The 20787-nt window shown below is 32.2% G+C and overlaps 1 protein-coding gene across 1 annotated transcript; it reads left to right on the forward strand.

Annotated features, from left to right (window-relative positions):
* Nucleotides 1-334: 334 nt before the first annotated feature.
* Nucleotides 335-20760, forward strand: eIF6 (eukaryotic translation initiation factor 6). Its single transcript, XM_075356625.1, has 6 exons — nucleotides 335-527; nucleotides 1111-1196; nucleotides 2449-2624; nucleotides 7534-7710; nucleotides 11691-11872; nucleotides 20572-20760. The coding sequence occupies exons 1-6, from the start codon at nucleotides 421-423 to the stop codon at nucleotides 20579-20581; spliced, it is 738 nt and encodes a 245-aa protein (XP_075212740.1). The 5' UTR covers nucleotides 335-420; the 3' UTR covers nucleotides 20582-20760.
* Nucleotides 20761-20787: the final 27 nt, after the last annotated feature.

Here is a 20787-nt window from a genome sequence, read left to right on the forward strand (position 1 = left end):
TGAATGAAAATATAATATAAATTATTAATCATTTAATGATAAGAATAACGTGTGGTTTATGGAAATATAATGTACATGTTTATGAATTTAGTCATATTTAACGACACATTTTAAACATTTTTCTGTTGCTGAATTATTAAAATAATTCTATATATAACAATTGTTTTACAATTTTATTGAATATATGGATTTACATTGTTTATATATATAATATTATAGTGTACAATATTATATTTAATATAAATTTATTTAACAACGTTAGCATCGTACCTCTTTGCTGTTGACGCTAGGGCAAACATGCTTTCTAAATTTCTTATTACTATTGCGCAACTTTGCGTTTAGTTTGTCTCTTTGCTAAGATTGCTGCGGGTGTGGTAGGATATTCACAACCGTTTTGGTTTTTATTGTTCATCTGACACTATGGCTATTCGTGTTCAATTTGAAAATAATAATGAAGTTGGAGTGTTTAGTAAATTAACTAATTCTTATTGTTTGGTTGCTATAGGTGGTTCAGAAAATTTTTACAGGTAAGATTTGATTATTTGCAAGTACTGTTACATTAATGCAATCATATCGATTTACGCATTTGCTCGTACTAAATGTTATGATTTATACAATGCTTTTTATCTACGTAATTCTATTCTAATAATTATTATATAACGAACATGTGATGCGTTCTGCCTTCAATTTTACTAACCTTTAATTTAAAAATATTCTTAAAGTTTTGTAATTCGTATTATGCCAATATTGAGATATTAATTATTTAAACTGAAGAATTTTTTTTTACCTAGGGTAATTAATTTCGTTTATTAAAAATATTAACAACTTAATTGTCTAATGAGAATATAAAATTTATTCATTGTGTTTTCCTTGTACAGAGTCTGATTAATGACAGCACTCTTTGGTTGATACCATCCCACGGATGAAAAATTTTATTCTTTTAATAATGGAGTTAATTATTAAGTGTGTTTTGGCATTAAATTTTGCATGTGTTTGTACTATTACTTGATTAATTAATGTTATGAAATACCTTTTTCATTATATTCAGTGGATCTGGAATTTTGTATTTTATGTTAGTTTTGATTATTTATAGTAACTTATTTATTTCAGTGTATTTGAAGCTGAATTGGGTGAAGCTATACCAGTAGTTCATGCTTCACTTGGTGGTTGTAGAATTATAGGACGAATGTGTGTTGGTGAGTACAGTAATGTTGATTATTTTTTAGTAGTGTTAGTTATTAATTAATTAGTGTCAATGCAATGAATATTTCATTGAATAGTTAGAATTCATTTGTATGTCATTTTGCTTAAAAATCTGTTACCAAATAAAGTAATATATTACTAGCCGAACTTCCAAAGAAAACTTTGTTTACAAATTTTCATATGCGTATCTAGTGTAGAATATTAAATACACACATATATATATATTCTTTCTATATGTTATGTGATGAATTTGTTTTAATGTTGTGTCACAACCCTTTGCTTCGGAATTTTGATAAATTCATCACTTTTCAACACACCATTTACTGGAAGTAATGAACAAGGGCCTTCAAATGTGAATAAACTCCAAAACATTTCTTTCTGGGTGTGTCATCATTTCTGGGTTAGCTATGAACTGGTGATATGTTTTCATGTGATGCTTTTCTAACTTTTCCCCATGTATGAAAAAATGTGACTTTGGAAAAAATAGTATTTTTCCAGTCTGTGATCCAGGTAGTATGTATGTGCTTTGGCCCACAAGAGCCTTTTGTTTTGCAAATGTTTTTTTGCTGGTGCTAAAAGTTGCTTTTTAGCTGGCTGCAAGTCTGTCTCTTAAGAGTTGTCATGATCTGTTCCACTGGCTGCTAATTCTTTCTCTGGCAGGTTGGTAGCATCTCAGCCTTTCATTCAGAGGTCCCGGGTTCAAATCCCGTTCAGGCATGGCCTGGATTCTCATTCTCATGGCGAAATGACCAAAGTAGTCATTGCCTGTCATCTCAGAGAAAGAACTTTTGATTTAATTCCACAGCAGATAATTTTTATCAAATTTTCATTTTCTTACTAATAACCTTGCAGATCTTGTGGTTAGTAGTTTTCCTTTTGCGGCCATATTTGCCTTTCCAGTGAGGTGAAAAGATACAGTTTCTTTTATTTTTTAAATAACTCACTCAGTGTCCTTAATCCAAAACCACACTCAGATGCTACTTGTCGTGTCATATTGCTCAAAAAGAGAAACAATTTTTGATTGCTTTCTTGGAGTTATGTCCATTATATATTCAAGGATGATAAATACAGAATAAAATATACAGAAATATGATTTTGTTATAAAAAATAATTAAATTTTTCACAACACTGTTTATAACATGAAATTGCATACTACTGTACGTCTTTCAGTATGGTTACATGTTGCATAACAAAACTATTAAATGTTACTTAATTTTAATATTTACAGCTATTAAAATTTTACAGGTAATAAGAATGGCCTGGTAGTTCCAAGCTCTACAACAGATACTGAGTTGCAACATCTTCGTAATTCACTTCCAGATAATATTAAAGTTCAGAGAGTAGAAGAGAAATTTTCTGCTTTGGGCAATGTTATTACTTGTAATGACTATGTTGCGCTAGTTCATCCAGATTTAGATAGAGTAAGTTGTAATTAGACTTCAATTATTAAAGTGAATTTCCTAACACTAATTTAAAAATTTAATAATATTGTATTTTACATGAACCAGAGTGAAATTGAAAACAAAAATTTTAGTTTAAAAGTAGTTAAAGGTTGAGTTTGGTTAAAGTAAATTGATGTGTGAAAGTAAAGAAGATAAATAAGATATGATTTTATTTGAAAATTTTTGTTGTTGCTATGAATATTTATGTTTATTATAGGGTAGTAGTTTTTGAAAGGATCCTAGAGCATGAGAGTTAAATAATTTGCATATTAATTCTGATAGGAAGTCTTAATTTTTAAGACTTAGGGTGTTGGCATTCCCCCAGCTTTAGCCTCTGCAGCTTTCCTCCCTACTTCACCCCAAGCTGCTGATCACTTTACACTATACACTGTACATCCTACACTGTTTCTTTTTACATATTCACCTGGTGGCGTTGCCAAAACCTTATGAAACACAACTGTAACCCAAGGTGAAAACTATTGTGTCAGTGGGTGCATGGCTCTGCATAGTGAGTCTCGAACGATGTCATCTGGGCACCTGGGCAAACCCAATGGTACTTAGCTCTAGCCTCTGTGTGCATGGGCTCTGCAGAGATGGTCCTGTATTGCCTCAGTCCTCCGTCCTGAATTTCCTCAGTAATTTTGGTCCTGATTTAAACTCTACATTGGTTGGTGGTCCATATGAAAAAAAACCACCATTTGAACTCATGTGAAAAGACCTCACTCAGCGTTGCCTGATAAGGATAAGAATTGTATTGAAGTAAATGGTGTCTCATTCCATCCACTGTCTGAATTTGAGGCTCCTTTCAAAAGGTCTCACCTTTCCTAATAAATAAATTTATAAGGGGTTCAAGTGGCACTGAAAAATGTCATTAATTTAAAGAGATAGATTGATACTGATAGAGATGTTTAGTAATGAACAGAGCCAATGACTTTTGTGGACTCATTAATATCTATAAAGGTGGTATGCCACAAATGCGTAATACCAGCTGAGAAGTAATATTTTGCTGGGACCTTTTGGAGATTGTTTATGAACTTCCAAGATATTGTAAATGTGAAATGAATTATGAAATGTTAGAGCAGAATGGAGGATTCTACTCCCTCTCTTATACTAATGTTTAATATTCCTTTATCGCCAGAGAAAATAAGAATAGGTTATGTGTCTATTCAAGTACAACCATTCATTCCCAGATGTTTCCAGTGTCAAAGGTACAATGACCACACTACAACTTCTCACTGGAACAGTAGAATATATGTTCGATGCGCAAAAGAAGGTAACAACAACTCTTGACTGCCAGAAGAAGGAAAAATGTAAAAAACTATGGGGATCACATTCAGCTAGCTCACGAGGTTGCCCAGCTTTAAAGAAGGCAATTCTCAAAATTTGTACGAAGCAGAACTATTTTTCCTGCCCGCATGCAGAGAGTATAAAAAGACACTGAACTCCCAGAACCTGTTAAAAACAGACATTTCTTTTGCAGCCGCTGCTTCAAGACGACTCTACAAATGCTGTAATCAACAGTGTGGATCTTACAGTGAATTAAACAGCTTGTTATCTGATCAGGTGGCCTTGCTCATAGCCACTATTTCGAAACTAAGTAAGATGAATAAGAAGTAAGTAGTTGCAGCTAGACCCACCGGGTTGGTCTAGTGGTGAACGCGTCTTCCCAAATCAGCTGATTTGAAAGCCGAGAGTTCCAGTGTTCAAGTTCTAGTAAAGCCAGTTATTTTTACATGGATTTGAATGCTAGATCGTGGATACCGGTGTTCTTTGATGGTTGGGTTTCAATTAACCACACATCTCAGGAATGGTCGAACTGAGAATGTACAAGACTACACTTCATTTACACTCATACATATCATCCTCATTCATCCTCTGAAGTATTATATAAACGGTAGTTACCGGAGGCTAAACAAGAAAAAAAAAGGTAGTTGCAGCTAACCCACCGAGTTGGTCTAGTGGTGAACGTGTCTTCCCAAATCAGCTGATTTGGAGGTCTAGAGTTCCAGCAAATACTAGATTGTCGATACCGCTGTTCTTTGGTGATTAGGTTTCAATTAAAACCACATATCTCAGGAATGGTTGAACTGAGACTGTACAAGAATATACTTCATTTATACTCATACATATCCTCATTCATCCTCTGAAGTATTATCTGAACAGTAATTACCAGAGGCTAAACAGGAAAAAGAAAGAAGGTAGTTGCAGCTAGTGAAACCAATAGTAGTGGATCCCATAAAACACGCCTGTCCCCTAAGTTTTGCCTTTACGGGGAGTAGTAAACACAGTTGGTGATAAGCCGTTTAATTAACTTACTGTTAATCCTTCCTGGGAGCCCACACAAACATCCCCTCTGGGTTGTTGTTTGCGACTTACCATTTTTAAAAATCTCCGCCATCACTGCGAATAATGGAGGATTTGGTTAAGGAACTGCCTGACTCCGGGGCATCGGAGGTTATTAAAATTATAAATTCCAAAAAGTAAAACCAAATTACTTATAATTAATTTGACATATATTGCTAATTCTATTTCTATATATGGAACAGTGGAACATTCATGTTCTTTGTTTCCACATTGAAGATGTTAAGCGTATTGATAGTGCACAAGAACCTTTAATACTGTGCTTCCAAGAAATGCACCTTCTACAACAAGAAGGTAAGGTGTGTTTTTTTGGAATTGTGCCTGAGTGTCCTGAGCACCTGTAACTCCTGGGTGCACTAACACTCGGAGGCTATTTTTGCGAGAGATAACACTGTCTGGTAAACAATATAGGGATTGTTGGGGTTGCTATCTTCATGCATAAATCAATTTTTGATAGTCATGTATGTTTTAGTAGTTGACGGGGTGCACCTTCCCATTTTAGTGATATATGACAAGTGGGCAGTGGGACACGCAAGCGAGTAGTGTATGATACCATGCTTATTCTGCTCACGTTTTTAGGTTAGCTCTAGGAGCTAGTTAGCTGATTCGTGGCTCAGTAGCCGTTTGTGGCACAGACATTTGGTCTTACGCTTTAGGGCGACCGAATGGGGTGGTGGTAGGAGAATTGCCAAGCAAACCAATAAAAATCCAAGATATTCTAGGAAACAATTTGAGGATGTTGTCAAATATCTTGTTCTTTCTTAAAGCTGAGCATCTATATATTCGATTATATAATACTTAAATAATATATTTTCATAATATTTTATATTGTGTTTTAACTTTCCTGTTTTTCCTGCGTTGTATGTTTTTTTTAATTCATTTTTTCTGTTATTTAGTTTATACTTTGAGCATGTCTTAAAAATTAGTTTATATATTGTAAAATCATTACTTTCGGGTGCTAGTAATGAACCTTTGTTGTGCACAAAAATAGCTACTTAGTACATATAATTGATGTAGGGGTGCATAAATTTGTATTATGGCAATCTATTTTGTTAATAGACATATAATCTCTCAGAAAGAATGCAGTACACTATAGCATCTCGTGAACCTGGGATACTTTACTTGTCTCTTACCTATAACAAAAACTGGTGGTTAGTGTAAAGCGAAGAATTATATCTTTTTTTAAGAAATAATGCCATTATAGATATTCTACAAAGTAGGTGAATTTTTCTAACATTTCATGTATAATTTTCGTTTTTTTCCAGATCATGAACAATATTTTTTAAATAAAAAAAAATCTGATTATTTACACATTCAATATGATAAGAAAGCAAAAATGACACCTTATAAACTGATATACAGTTTTGTGTTTTTATTATTTGCTAATATCCAACAGATTTTTTATGAATTGAATGATTTGAATTGATCAGTAAACAAGTCTAAGTCAAGCATAAAAAAAATAAGAAGCTTGCTGCATTTTATTATTGTGGTCAGGTTCAAGTGGTATGAACAATATAGGTTGCAGGCATATAACTGGAATCAAGTTTTAATGTATTAAGTTATTGTTAATTTGCCATTAATATAAAAATTTGATTGAAGTTTAGTTCATACTACTCAATTACTTTTGTTATGATTTTCATAATGGTTGGTATATATAGACAACAGTAGGTTGTTAGAATTGTGATAATCATTTGGCCACCCACCGGGTTGGTCTAGTGGCGAACGCGTCTTCCCAAATCAGCTGATTTGGAAGTCGAGAGTTCCAGCGTTCAAGTCCTAGTAAAACCAGCTATTTTTACACGGACTTGAATACTAGATTATGGATACTGGTGTTCTTTGGTGGTTGGGTTTCAATTAACCACAAATCTCAGGTATGGTCGAACTGAGAATGTACAAGACTACACTTCATTCACACTCATACATATCATCCTCATTCATCCTCTGAAGTATTATCTAAACGGTAGTTACCGGAGGCTAAACAGGAAAAAAAATCATTTGGCCATGATGCAACATTGTTGTAGTCTTTTTGCACTTCATGCAGGCCTTTTGACAGAGTTTCCTTCAACTTAGAAGTCAGTGGTATGAGAGACACTGTACTCCTTTGTTGGTCTGATCTTACAGGTAGAATCCAAGTTTGTTTTGATGGATAATCAGGCCTGATAGAAATAAAAATGCAACCGTCTACTTTAGCACCTATTTTGTTAATCTCTGGTTAAACAACCTTTCAAGATATATTAATAATTATATAAACCTATGTTGACTATACAATTATTAGAAGTGTAATATACTTTAGAGACATTTATTTTTCACCAACAAGATGTTTTTGTTACTCATTACCATTATATAACGTTACTACTTAAAAATATATTGTTGTATCTGAATTAAGCATAGACTTATTAAGTTTTTATTGGTGAATTTTTATTTTTAAGATTACAAAAGCGTAATCTTTATTAATATTATTCATTTTATAAGGTAACTTATAAATATTAATGTTCAGTTCTATTATATGTTGTTTTTCTTTTTTTAGGAAACAGAAGATATTATAGCTGATGTTTTAGGTGTAGAAGTATTCAGACAGACAGTAGCTTCAAATGTGTTAGTGGGTTCATATTGTGCAATTTCAAACCAAGGAGGTTTAGTTCATCCTCATACACCAACACAAGATATGGATGAACTTGCATCGCTATTACAAGTTCCACTTGTGGTAATTTTGTTTATTTTTAAATACTTTTTGGTTATACAAGCACCACTTCACTTTATTCTATTTATGCTGAAGTAAATAATGAGCCTTGTTTTATAATTAATTACACATTAATGTAATAAGTTAAATCAGTTATTTGTGTGATGCTTATGAGGTTTTTTAAAGACTGTTTATAAATTAATTTAAAATTAAAATTATATTGAATATTTTAGGATGTTTTCCAACATCCCTTCCACTCCAAGAATTTCACTGGAATGCATTTTTTGAAATAAAATCTCAGAGTATTCTAGAGATTTTCTCTTGTGGATTATTGTCCCACACTTGTCTTACCAAGTCAGCAGGTACAAGGTCAAATGCTCATGGTGGGGGAGGGATGACACTGAGTGAATTTTTTTAATATTATCTCAAGAGGTAATGGTGATGTGTGGTTAGTGCATTGTCATGGTGAAGGAAGTAACCACTAAGTAGTTAACCAAAGTTCAGGTCTTATTACTCATATTTTTGCACAGACATCTGAACTTCTAAGCAATGTGATAGCTGTTTGTTTGTTCTCCAGATAAAACTCGCAGTAAGCAACATCTTTGATGTCGGAAAAGACATGTCACATCACTTGTATATTTGAACAATCTTTGCTTGTCTATTTTAATTTTCATAATGATTTTCTGACCCACTTAAGAGTCGTAAGATTTTTTCTCCATCATACCCATAAAACCATGTCTCAGTGGCAAGGTTTAATCAACATTTGCATGATTCAAAAGTTTTGGCAGATCACTGATTAATCTGTCATTAACATGATGGATTCTAATTTTTCAGTAATGATATTGCTGTTCTGTATCTTGCCCAGTTTTCTGCTATCTTATGAACTATTAAATATTGATTTGACATTGCCAAACTGTTGACTTGGGCAGAGGTCTGTTGATGTCAATGGCCTTTCTGGATGAGCGTCGTCTTTAGTTGATTCTTGACCACTTACAAAACGTCTGAACCATTCATAGCTTTGTGTCTGGCTCAAAGAGTCCTTTCCATAAACCTTTTGAATAATTTTGTGTCAGTAAAGTCGCTCATCGGAAAATTGCTGAAGGTATCAAAACATCTACTAAGAATAAATGCTATGCAAAGGCTAATGACTTTCAGCCTCAGTTTGGGTGTCTAACCACCTATGTGTGATTATAGACATGTGGGTTATGGGAAGGATTGTTTGCTGTTCTTATGCTATGCAATGATTGATAGCTGCGTGTCAAAAATCTATAAGCACTAGCAAAAAACTTTCAGTTACTTTTTTAAATAGATCTTGTTTAATGATGGGTCAAAATGTTTACTATAGTTCATGTAAAAAAACTTAATGTTTGTAATTATTAGTTGACTGGGAAAAAAAAATCCAAAAATATTGTGTACTTGGAGTGGATATCCAGGTCATTATTGGATTATCAAAATTATACTTCATTTTGAAGGTCGTATGCAATGTTAAGAATATGTGTTGAAGTTCATAAGGTTAATACAGAAATGTAAAAAAAGGTTAATACAGAACAGTGTAAAGTATTTACTCTTTTTTTCATGAAACATTCTTATGTGATGTCTTAAAATTTCTGTGATGAATGAAAGAAAGTTGATATAGTGTAAAAGAATGTAATTATCTAAATATTTTGATAATTATAAGTTTTGTGTATAGGTTACTATACCTTTGTAGTATTTAATTTTATATACAGAAACCAAGCAAATGCCCTACCATTCTTGGGGGTTTGAAAATTCAGTTGCATATGCAAGGTTGAACTGGTTAAAATGAATTTGTCTTATTTTATAATTGAAATTTAAATTATATTTTAACTTGTAATAACTTCTGAAGTAACATCCCTGACTGGGAGTCTTACTCTGTTTGCTAACAAACTGCATGCAGAAACCTGTTACGTGTTCGTTATTCATGTATTTCTGGAGAAAATGAAATGCATTGCTCTCACGATTGAGGGAACATGTTGACCCTCAACTGAATTGCTTGAACCATGCATGCAGGTTACATTTTTGGGATTATGGTTTGACCAACAACTTAACATGGGTAACACATTTAAAGCAGCTGAAGGAAAAATGTTTAAAAACGCTAGAATATTGAGAGTTCTATATAATACTCCTTAGGGAGCTGATTTAGTATGCATCTACCGAGCTTCAATCCGTTTCTACTTAGACTGGCTGTATGGCTTATTTGTCTGCATGGGTTACCACTCTAAAGATGCTCGATGCAGTTCATCATTCATTTATCTATCTTGCTACAAGTGTGTTTTTGTTTAAGCCCCTTGGTAAGTTACTAGTTGGACAGTGGTGAGCTATCTCTTTGGGATAGACAGAATTAAATTTTCTGCTTCTGTGTAGCTTGCATTAAAGTGCAACCTAATCATCTGACCTCTGATTGCTGTGTTTGTAACCAGCATCTTATTTGATATCAGGAACAGCTGAGATTTACTGCTGTATTAGGCATTAGAGCTCAGTGCCTTTTCTTAGCTCTAAATATACAATTACCTCCAATTCTTATTGTTAGTCGATGTTGTTACCCGTTTGGCAGCTTTTTATCATAAATTATTGCTTTATCTTTGAACATCATAAAAACTTCATGAATCCAGTTAATTTTATAATATAAATAGCATGAATCTTAATGCTGTAGTTTTTACAGACTGTTCTAAGCATGATAATTCTGTTGATTGTCCTTGACAATAGGAACATATATATTTAGCCTTTCCAGCATCGTCAGTGTTTTTGTTGCGGAGCTGATTGCCATTAATAAGCCGTTAAATATAATTAACCTAACATATCGACACGTACTTGTCTGTTTAAATTCCATGAGTACTTTGCAGAAGATTGGTGACATGTACTCCAGACACCCTGTTATCTGTAAGTTTCACTTATCTTTTCTGAGATGACTGCATAATACAAGTGTGAGCTTCTGCTTGATCCTCAATCATAATTGGAATTTCAGGAATCAAGCATGCAGATAGTGTGGCAAAAGAGGCTTATTTGCAGCCTCCTTTCACTAATTGATGACCTTGTTTATTTTTAAGAGAGTGGTTTGTGATGAATGGCATAGTGAATGGATGCTACCATCAACAATAACTTCATCCAGTTAAGGTCACTGTGAAACTCCTCATGGAGGAATAATTGTCGAGAGGAGTTTATTATTTGCCATTTGCGAATAGGGCATACTAAATTTACTCATGGACACCTCATGAATCAGATCTATGCTTTTGTGTTCGCTGTGGCTGCCAACTAACTACACCACCACATCCTTGTGGACTGTGTCTGTTGTGTGGCATTGTGTGTGAAGTAAACTAGGGGCTGACATATGAAATATCTTGAGCAACAGTGTATCTATGTTTATTGAATGGCTTATGCCTGATTTCAAATATTTGATGATTCATATAGCATTTTCTGTCTATACCATTTAGCATGTGTGATGGTAATTTCCTTCTTTTAAATAACATTCTTAATATTGTATTTACTGTGTTTTTTATTTTGCCTTCAGCAAATGACATACACATTTTACATCTAAGCTATAATTTTTTATTGTTGTTGATTAATTTTTTAATTGTTTTTATGTTTAAGTTAATTTTTAATTGTCATTTTCTCAATATTTTTAATTGCTTACTTATTAATATTGTGTCCGTGAGCTGATATCGACACTTCATTTTGTGCACAGGAATAAATGAAGAAACATTTTTCAGAATTTACAGTTTTTAAAAGTTTGGGGATGTATTAGTGTCAAGTTGAAAATTCATTATATAATGCTAACTGAACTGCAGTGATCACAGTACGTTAATTATATGAACATTCAAATCTAGTTAAAGTAACTGTTCTTAAGCTGGATGAAAGATAAGCCTTTTGGCATTAGAACAGATACAGTAATACTTGTAAATAGTCACCTGAACCATTGGAGTTATTCACATTCGTTGTCATTAAATTTCATATTTATGTTTATTAAGTATATTAAATCTCATTTTTAGGCTGGTACTGTAAATAGAGGTTCAGAGGTCATTGGTGCTGGTTTGGTAGTAAATGATTGGTGTGCGTTTTGTGGTATGGATACAACATCAACTGAGATTTCTGTTATTGAAAGTATATTTAAGCTAAACGAGGCACAGCCATCAGCAATTACAACCACAATGAGGCCTTCACTTATTGACAGGTTTGTTTAAATAGATCTTGTTTGAATTATTACATATTAATAAATCATGGTTCCCACTAGCAGTAAAAGTTAGGAAATGCCAGGAAATATAGCTGTCAGGAAAAGTCAGGAATTTAAAAAAAAATCAGGAAGTTAGGAAAAATTGCAAAAACTTTCAGAGAAGGTAATTTTTGTTAACCAAATTAAGCCTAATAATATTAGTTTCTGTTTAATAATGTAATGAAGTATTTTTTATGTAATTCCAAAATATATTTAATATACTTTCCTATACTATATTTAAATATACTTTCTGGTGTCGGGAAGTGGTGACCCCATAGCCCATCAAGCAGCCATTAACATGTTAGTGACAATACAATTACTTATTTTTATTTCAAAGACTTTATTTGTAAGGCAGAGATCAAGTTGGTTGTCAATGATGTACAAAATAAGTTATCCTTAAGTTCATATGAAGAATTGGCACAACTTTTAAAATTATTTTTGTTGATAGTTGCTGGAATCAAAATTCCAGCTTGAAGCTACTAAATGATCTTTTGTCATCAATTATGGCCTTGCACCATACTTTGATGGCACTCTGCTAAATCAGCTGCATTCTTGTGTTAATTACATGGTGTGCTTTGATGAAGCATTAAATAAAATTTTACAGAGGGGTCAAATGGACTTATTTGTGTAATTTTTTGATACAGAAACAAAGTACAAACAAGGTTTTGATAGCTGAGCACGGTTTGCTGAATTTACCTCATCACAGAAAATAATAAATTTCCTTTTAATACAGCACGACTAGGTGGTTAGATAATGTGAAATGCTTAGATGAGCCTTGCTAATTTTGGATGATGTAAAGAAATTTATTGACAAATCAATGAACTTCAGTATAATCCACATACCATTGTTGTTGAGCATTGTAAAGACAAATTCCTAAAACAGAAATTGGCATTTTACAAATTGTCAATGTACAATAAGACTATGGCAGACAGATGAAATTGATTTCATCTTTTGTGAACCCTTTTTAAGGCAGTTTAAGAGCTCTGGTCCTCTTGTTCCTTATTTATTTTCACATATTAATGATCTATTGAAAACGCTTCTTAGCCATATAATTAAATTAAGTAATATAGCTGCTGCAAAGACTTCTTCAAAACTTACTTCAATTGATCTTGCTGACTTCAGAAATTAGCATGAATTAAAGAAAATTAATCTTTGATTTTAAACTATTAAATATCTGAAATAAATAAAAACATCAGAAGGTGAAGTGAAGTTTTGTAAAGTGCCAAACTATAAAAGTCGACTCATCTCAAAGCTTGTTGAACGAAGTCCTTTAAAATATAAAGTTGTTTGAGGGTTCTATCAGCATTAGATCCAGCTGTGATCCTTCATGATCCTGAACTTGGTTACGTGAAAGTAAAGTGTTTATTGGTAATTTTACATGAAGCTAATAGATTTACTGCAAATATAGCTGAAAAACTAAGAAACAATATTCTTTGCTGTGCATGGATGCTAATGAGCTCTGAGTAGCAAGTTCAAAATATTTTCACTAGATACTGAAGATGGTGACAGTAAAGAATTGAAGGATAACAGGAAGTTTGATAAATATTTTCATCTATTTTGGCAAAAAATCCAAAGTATGTGAACGTATGGGAAATATTAAAACTATGCCCAATTTTTTTACTTGGAAACGCAACAGTCAAGGACTTTTCCATTAACAAATCTCTTCTTGTAGAGAATTTGCACAAAGAGACAATACTTAATCAAAGAAAAGTTTTTGATGCAATTATAGCTGCTGGGAGCAAGGAGAATGTTTTCATTAACCAAAAAATTCTCACTACAGCGAGATGATATGAAGAATGTCTTGTAGAAAAAAGAATAAACTTCTCTAAAAAAGAACAAAATAGAGCCCTGAAAAGGAAAATGCAAGCAGAAATGTAAAAAGTAAGATGGAAAGGAAAAAGTTGAGAGCTCTAATTTTGGCAGAAGATCAGATAGCTGCTAATATTAAACTTTAGAAAAGGGCAAACCATTGGGAACCTAAAGATATTGAAAAAAAGTTGCCCTATGTTTTGTACATACATAATAATACATATGTAATGAGATCTCATTTTTTAAAATTTTTTTGTATTAGAATAATAATGATAAAATATTTTTCCAATGTTAATAACGTTTGTTTTCTGAACAAAATAAGGTAGATGTTATATTCTGTCTAGCTTTCTTATCTGTATTACTTTTAGTTACAGTGATTTTAGATTTCCTTAACTTGTGGTCATACATATATTCTTTGTTTAATTTGAAATCTGTTCTTCTTAACATTTTTATGCAAAATTATTAAGTATTGTTTTTTGTTTACTTTGCAAAATAATGTAGGCTAATTTTTGTTAAAAACTTTTAAGTAATCTTAGATGTGAGTCAGTTATATAAAAAAAAATTGCTCTAGTTAGTGTTTATCTCTTATATATGGTATTTTCGATTACCAAGATGTTCATTTTTATGAACAACAAGAAAATTATTTTTTTTTGCAATGTAATATACTGAAACAACTTAACACAAAAATAGCTTAATTTTAAATGCATATTGTAAAAAAAATTGTTAAAAATAAACTTTACAAATGAACGTAATAAAAAAAGGCATGAGTTGGGCAGCTATGTGGGTGGTGGAGGCTGTAAAACATGTATGTATGTATTATTTTGCAGAGTAAATGGTAGTAGCGTAACATTGTGACAGTCAGGAAATTTTTACTAAATTGGTCAGTAAAAGTCAGGAAAAACAAATATCTTAAAATGCGGTGGGAACCCTGTTAATCATAAAGGTAAATTTAAATATCTGAGAATTTTTATATGGTAAGATACAGTTAAGAATACATTCATATGTGTGTGGTTGTAACCTTTCCAATTGCCATTGATGTATTCATAAGAAAATCACATTCATTGCTCAAAGCTGCATAAAAGGTTAGTTTGAATTAGTTTTTATATTTTAATCAAAAGTGATGATTTCGGTAACTTGTATACTCTGTTAGTAGCATCGTATCATCCAGCTTTAAATCTTACATTATTAAATCTTTTTTTGTGTTTTCTGTCTTATGTATTTACTGACAGTTGTATTTCTTTTAATTTTGACATCATGCAGTTATTTTCTGTTAACATACATGTTTAAAAAGAGATATCACTTTATTAATGATTATATTTGTCTAAACTATGTCTTTGAAGATATTATTTTATAAATAAATACAGTATTATTTGTAGTTGGAGAATGAAAGAAAATAAGTTGGTAAAAAAGTTCTTAAAAAACAGACCAGTTTATATGTGTAGTTTAAAAATGGAACATTTGAATAGGTGATTAATTTTGGGTAGGCAATAAGGGGGCATTAAGGGGTTTTGTTTCACTGCATTTGTAATTTGTTTTTCTTAAGCGAGTGCTAAGTACACATAAAAATTTGACAGTGTCACCCGAACATTATTGTTGTGGGATAGTTTTCCGAAATTTTAGTTGTTAATTTTTTTTTATGTATTAGTAATACTCAAAGTAAAGATTTAAATCGCAAGTTAGAAAAAATCTATTTTAGGATTCACTACCTGTAATATGTTGAGAACTTATCATTATTTTTTTCTATGTATTTACCATAGACTTTAGTTTCTTTTATCAGCCATGTTTGGTTTGTCAGTCTGGGACAAGTTTATTGAATTTGACTATTTTATTGAGTTTATTGAGAGATTTGTCCTGTGTAAGTCTCTTACAGAGACACAGGACAAGTCTCTTGTCCTGTGTCTCATTCCTGTCGTGAAGAAATTTTCAGTTTTTTAAACTTTAAAAGTTCTTCTGATTTAGTGTGGGATCTGGGCTACACCCTAGCGAAGAATGAGCAAAATTTCTATTATCAAAATCTGCATTCATTTAATGCAAGCAATTTGTAGACTTGTTGCCATGGAGGTGATAGACAGCTTGCTGCTAATTAATTAAGTGATTTTTAGGATGGCACAAAAAAGTTTGACATGAACAGTTTTCCCTCCATTTAAGAAAATCAGTGAAAATACATTTTTTCTGCCCGTAGATTCTTTCCATGATATTGATATTATGAACTTTTTCAAACAAAGTGAGAGTATTGAGTATCTTTGCATTAATTATTTTGAAGTGTATGGTGTCTTACCTCGTATCTCATCTCTTATTGCAGTTCAGGGCTAGGTAATGCTTCTTATAATACCTAGGATTTATCTGTCACCATTTACTGCATCAAACATGGATATCCTTTCTAATATACTATCCCATTTTGCCTATAATATTTTTGCCATTAACAGAAGCAAGTGTTTATGATGAATTTCTCCTGCAGTTTTTCCTTTGATCTAAAGGAGTTGAATATGAATAACTGATTGTATCTTAAACTTCCAGGAATTGATGGGTCATTTTAAAAGGGCATTGCAAAGCATATCTTTGGTGTAACTAGGGTTGATAAACACTGCATTTTATGTAGGCAGAGGAACTTATTTAATGCTTAAGTGATTAATTTTATTTTTAAATGTTTAACTCGCCATATAAGCTTAAAGCTTGTGCATTTTAGTATTAAGTAAAATTTTGCAGTGTAAAAGAATTGTATGCCTGACTGGGAGGTGAACTGGAGCCCTCTGAATAAAAGGCAGAGAGATACTAACATGGATTTGCTGGATGCATTAAAATTAAAATTGGCCTGAAAATTGTATGAGACTAGAAGAGCTAGATAGAAACTTAAAAAGTAACAGAGGTGTTCCTCATACATAAGCTACAATTAGGAAGCCCCCACAATTCCTCCCCTTCCCTTTTCTCTCCCCTTCCCACAATTTTTACAGCATAAATATTAACCATAAAATTCTGTGAAATTGATTTTCAATATTTCCTTTAAATCATCTTTAAACGGGTTAAATTTGAATGGGCTTTTGTGTCTTCAGTTTATATTTTGATAGTGCTGAAAACGTTTAACTTGCTAGTTGTACTCTACATATTTATTTATATTTATTGTAAAGCCCTTATGTTGATTAACTTTATTCTCCCATTGTTGATTAGCTAGAAAGTGGAAATATGGCGTAGATATTTATAAAGAGGTCTTGAGAAAATTAAAGATAAATTGTTTGATTAAACACTGGGGAACAAAAAAGAATTTTGTTTTAGGAAGAAAAATGTGATTCTGGTAGTATTTTTTTCTCCGGAATTCAAATATGATATCGGTTTTTCCCCATCATGCAAGGTTTCCGAGAGACAAGCAAGTATTTTCAAATATTTTAACACTTTCTGCATTCTTAACTACACAATATTCAAACATTTGACTTTCATAGAAAGTAAGAAATGACAATTGTTTTGTTATATTGGCAATTGTCAATATAACAATATTTTTTTGTTCAGGAATGAGTGGTTCATATTTAGGCCATTTTTTTTTTCTAATGAAGTTGTTTTTTCTCAGTCCCCTCCTACCATCCCATTCACACAAAAAACAACAGTACTTTGTGTAACCAAGCTGCAGACCAAGAATAAGTGCACTTACCTTCAAATCACCACAAATGTTCCATTCATATACTGCATATTGAAGCTTTTTCAATGTAAATTTAAGTTTTCATATGTTTTTTTCATACTAACAGAGTGAGCCACAGGTACCAGGTACTGATGGGAATTTATTGCCATTATGCAGAAGCACAGCCTTTAAACTAACTTTAGAGGAATCAAAGAATAAGCGTCATTCTGTTAGGTTATATTCATTAGTGTCTCCATAAGAGAAGAAATGTCATTACTACACTAAGCCATTTTCTTCAGAAAAATAGTCCTTAAATTCAGAATGACGATTACGATAAGTACGATAGTGTAGTAGAATATCTTTATATTCTTTTGAAGAAGATTCCATCCTTTTAGCCATGAAGCAAGCATTTCACTGTTTATTGGATAACTTTAAATCTTGTTTGAGACCGTTAAGATTTTCTTGTGTCAGTAAATGAGATCGTTAACTTTAAATCTTGTTTGAGACCGTTAAGATTTTCTTGTGTCAGTAAATGAGGCTCAGATGAACTGCTTTGTTCAAAAGTTGTGTCGCCAGAATCTGTTTCTTTTTCTTCCTTACGTCCATCAGACTCCGAGCTCTCTTCATCTAATATCACATGTTCTGGAGGCTTTGTTAAGGGGCAATTCTGGTCTCGTTGCAGATTTCAAGTTAGGGTACACCGCTGTATGTTTAGATTTTATAAATGATATTTTAATGTTTGTTAAGCATAAATAACAGTCAGAAGAGTGATATTTGGGTTCCCTCCACATCATAGGGGTAGCAAATGGCATGTGGCATGTGCCATTTTTTCATGCAGTGAGAAGCCTTGAACGTGATAAATGACAAATATGTGGGGTCCAGGCTCTTGTTTGGTCCCTGATTTTACACCCAAAATAAAGTTCATAACACTTCTTTACTAATGGAGTAAGGTTTCACATTTGGGATTTGAGTGTCACTTCGCCACGCCATCATCATAACAAAAATTATTTTGATTTACACAAATTCTAGGCATTTTGTAACTAATTGAAAGAAATAAAGTTGTAAACGTGTAATACACAGTAATTCAGACCCACAAATCATTCACAATGATGTGTTTACTGGTTCACTACTATCTCACAACTGGCATTGTGCTGATGAATGTGTGCTACACTAGATCACGTTTGTACATGTCTGAACCTGCACAACATTAGCAACACTACCCTTTGAGTTAGCTCATTTGATTCCATTATATTTACAATACTCTAGGACATTTTACTTGTGAATGGACAAATGGATGAAAAAACATTTTAAAATATTTAAAAAAATTAAAAAACAAAAATACTGTGAGTGATTGAGAAATCCCGAATACATATTTGAAAATAGGATAAAAACTGTATTAAATATACCTATTAAAACTTGTGAGACAAATATCATGTTGACCAGTGTAATCCATAAGGGATTAGAAAGGAGATCTTAAAAGCATAAAAAATTAAATGTTTGTTCATGCAAAGAACAACTTGGGCTAGTTATTAGTTTTTTGTTTTTTTTAAATATGTAATCTTCAATCAACTTGAATTTGTCTGTAAAGCAGGTTGTCTTGGCAAGAATATAATAAATATATTTGCTTTTTGTCATAATTGTCACCCTTTTTCCTTGTAGTTACAGTATAACTGGTAGTCACAGTGTTATCTCTTCTCTTGAGGAATTGCATTTTTTATTTTTTAAGTTTGGGTCTTGACTAGTAATAAGTTTATTAAAACTGGAGTTGTTGCATGCTCGTTATTAAAAATTTGCTATATGTGATTGTATATATTTTTTTTATACAATAGTATTTGTAGTGATTACACAACCAAGTATTTCCCTTTCTTCTTCTTTTTCATTATAGGTAAAGTAGCTTTTAACGTTGACTGCATTATTTTTTTTAAGGGGGTATTGTGGTTTCACCTTATAAAAGTTTATTTTACATTAAATACATGTTGACCAGTAGTAATCAGGCATTGTGATAATGAAAAAACTGATATAGTTCTGCACGATGTACGAGGTCTGTTCAGAAAATAACTGAACATTTTTAATTATGCGCCAACAGAGATTTGATGTGCAGTTGGCAGCATTGTGTTCCACATAACCTCTGTAATCACATGTGCTTGGATTGTTGATATCTCGTTTAGTTTTAGTGTTATTGTTATTTGAGTGCAATGTGTTTAAGTGTTAGTAGCAATTTTTGTAATATGCGATTTGTTGATTGAACTTTGTCTCAATGTCTAAGTCGTAAACCCTTTTGTCTCCTGTTATAATTCTTTGCATGAATGTTTCATTGTCATTGGCGTGCCCAACACGTTTCTGACAAACGTCCACTTGATGTTCTTCCTGCTGTTCGGTCATCAAATGAGGAACAAACTTTGCTGCAACATGATGCATGTTCAATTTTTCAGTCAAAATGTCATGGCATGATCCAGTTGAGATGCTAATGTCTTCTGTAAGTTCTCTGATGGTCAGTCTGTGATTTTCACACACTAGATCCTTGATTTTCTGAATGTGGATGTTATCAGTTGAAGTCAAGGCCTTCCTGGTCAAGGGCCATCTTGATTGACTGATGACCATTTTTAAATCTTGAAAACCATTCGTAACATTGTGTATGATCAGAGCATCATCTGTAAGCTTGTTTTGAAAGTAGAACGTTTTCCCAGTTTCATGCAAAATTTTACATTGTATTGTTGCTCCTGAAAATCGCACATTACAAAAATCGCTAATAACATTAAAACATGTTGCACTCAAATAACAATAACGAGAAAACTAAACAAGATTTAAACAAACTATCCAAGAACATTTGGTTACAGAGGTTATGTTAAATATAATGCCTACCAGTCACATGTCACTAAATATCTCTGTTGCCACGTAATTAAAAATGTTCAGTTATTTTCTGAACAGACCTCCTGTCTTATATCCATTCATTAATTGATTGATGTTCAATACACAAGTAGGTAGTAGTGTAGTCAGTGTGTGTTTTGTTAGAGCAGCAGTGTTAAATACCCGTTTTAAACTGATCTGGATTTTGTTACTGATAGGATCTGAATCTTATCATTAACAAAATTACTGGTAAGATCCAGATCAGCAAAAATAAAATCTTTTTCTTTGTAACATTCTACCCAAATATTTTTTCTTTGAACTTTTTTATATTTTTCATGTAAGTTATATCATTACTTAAAAAAAATTAAATTAATTTTTTGGTTTCTTTTTTTTACAGTATGGCATGATAATCTATCCATGGTCAGGAACAGTTTCCAAACATTGCCATTTATATATGGAAAAGCATTTTTATACAGGAAAATTCAGCTAAAAGGCTAATAATTTTAGTGGTTAAGTTCTGTATTGTTACAAATTTTAATAAGTTGTTAATTAATGAATATTAAATTTATTTTTTGTGTAATAAGTATTTATGCATATTTTTTCTTTAATATTT

This window comes from Lycorma delicatula, chromosome 2 (assembly GCF_047948215.1).
Source record: "Lycorma delicatula isolate Av1 chromosome 2, ASM4794821v1, whole genome shotgun sequence".
Taxonomy (NCBI): domain Eukaryota; kingdom Metazoa; phylum Arthropoda; class Insecta; order Hemiptera; family Fulgoridae; genus Lycorma; species Lycorma delicatula.

Excerpts from the sequence above, each read along its gene's own strand:
- eIF6 (XM_075356625.1), top strand. The coding sequence starts at position 421 with ATGGCTATTCGTGTTCAATTTGAAAATAATAATGAAGTTGGAGTGTTT. Across the intron at positions 2,625-7,533 it reads TTCATCCAGATTTAGATAGA|GAAACAGAAGATATTATAGC; the intron begins GTAAGTTGTAAT and ends TTCTTTTTTTAG. Across the intron at positions 7,711-11,690 it reads TATTACAAGTTCCACTTGTG|GCTGGTACTGTAAATAGAGG; the intron begins GTAATTTTGTTT and ends TCTCATTTTTAG.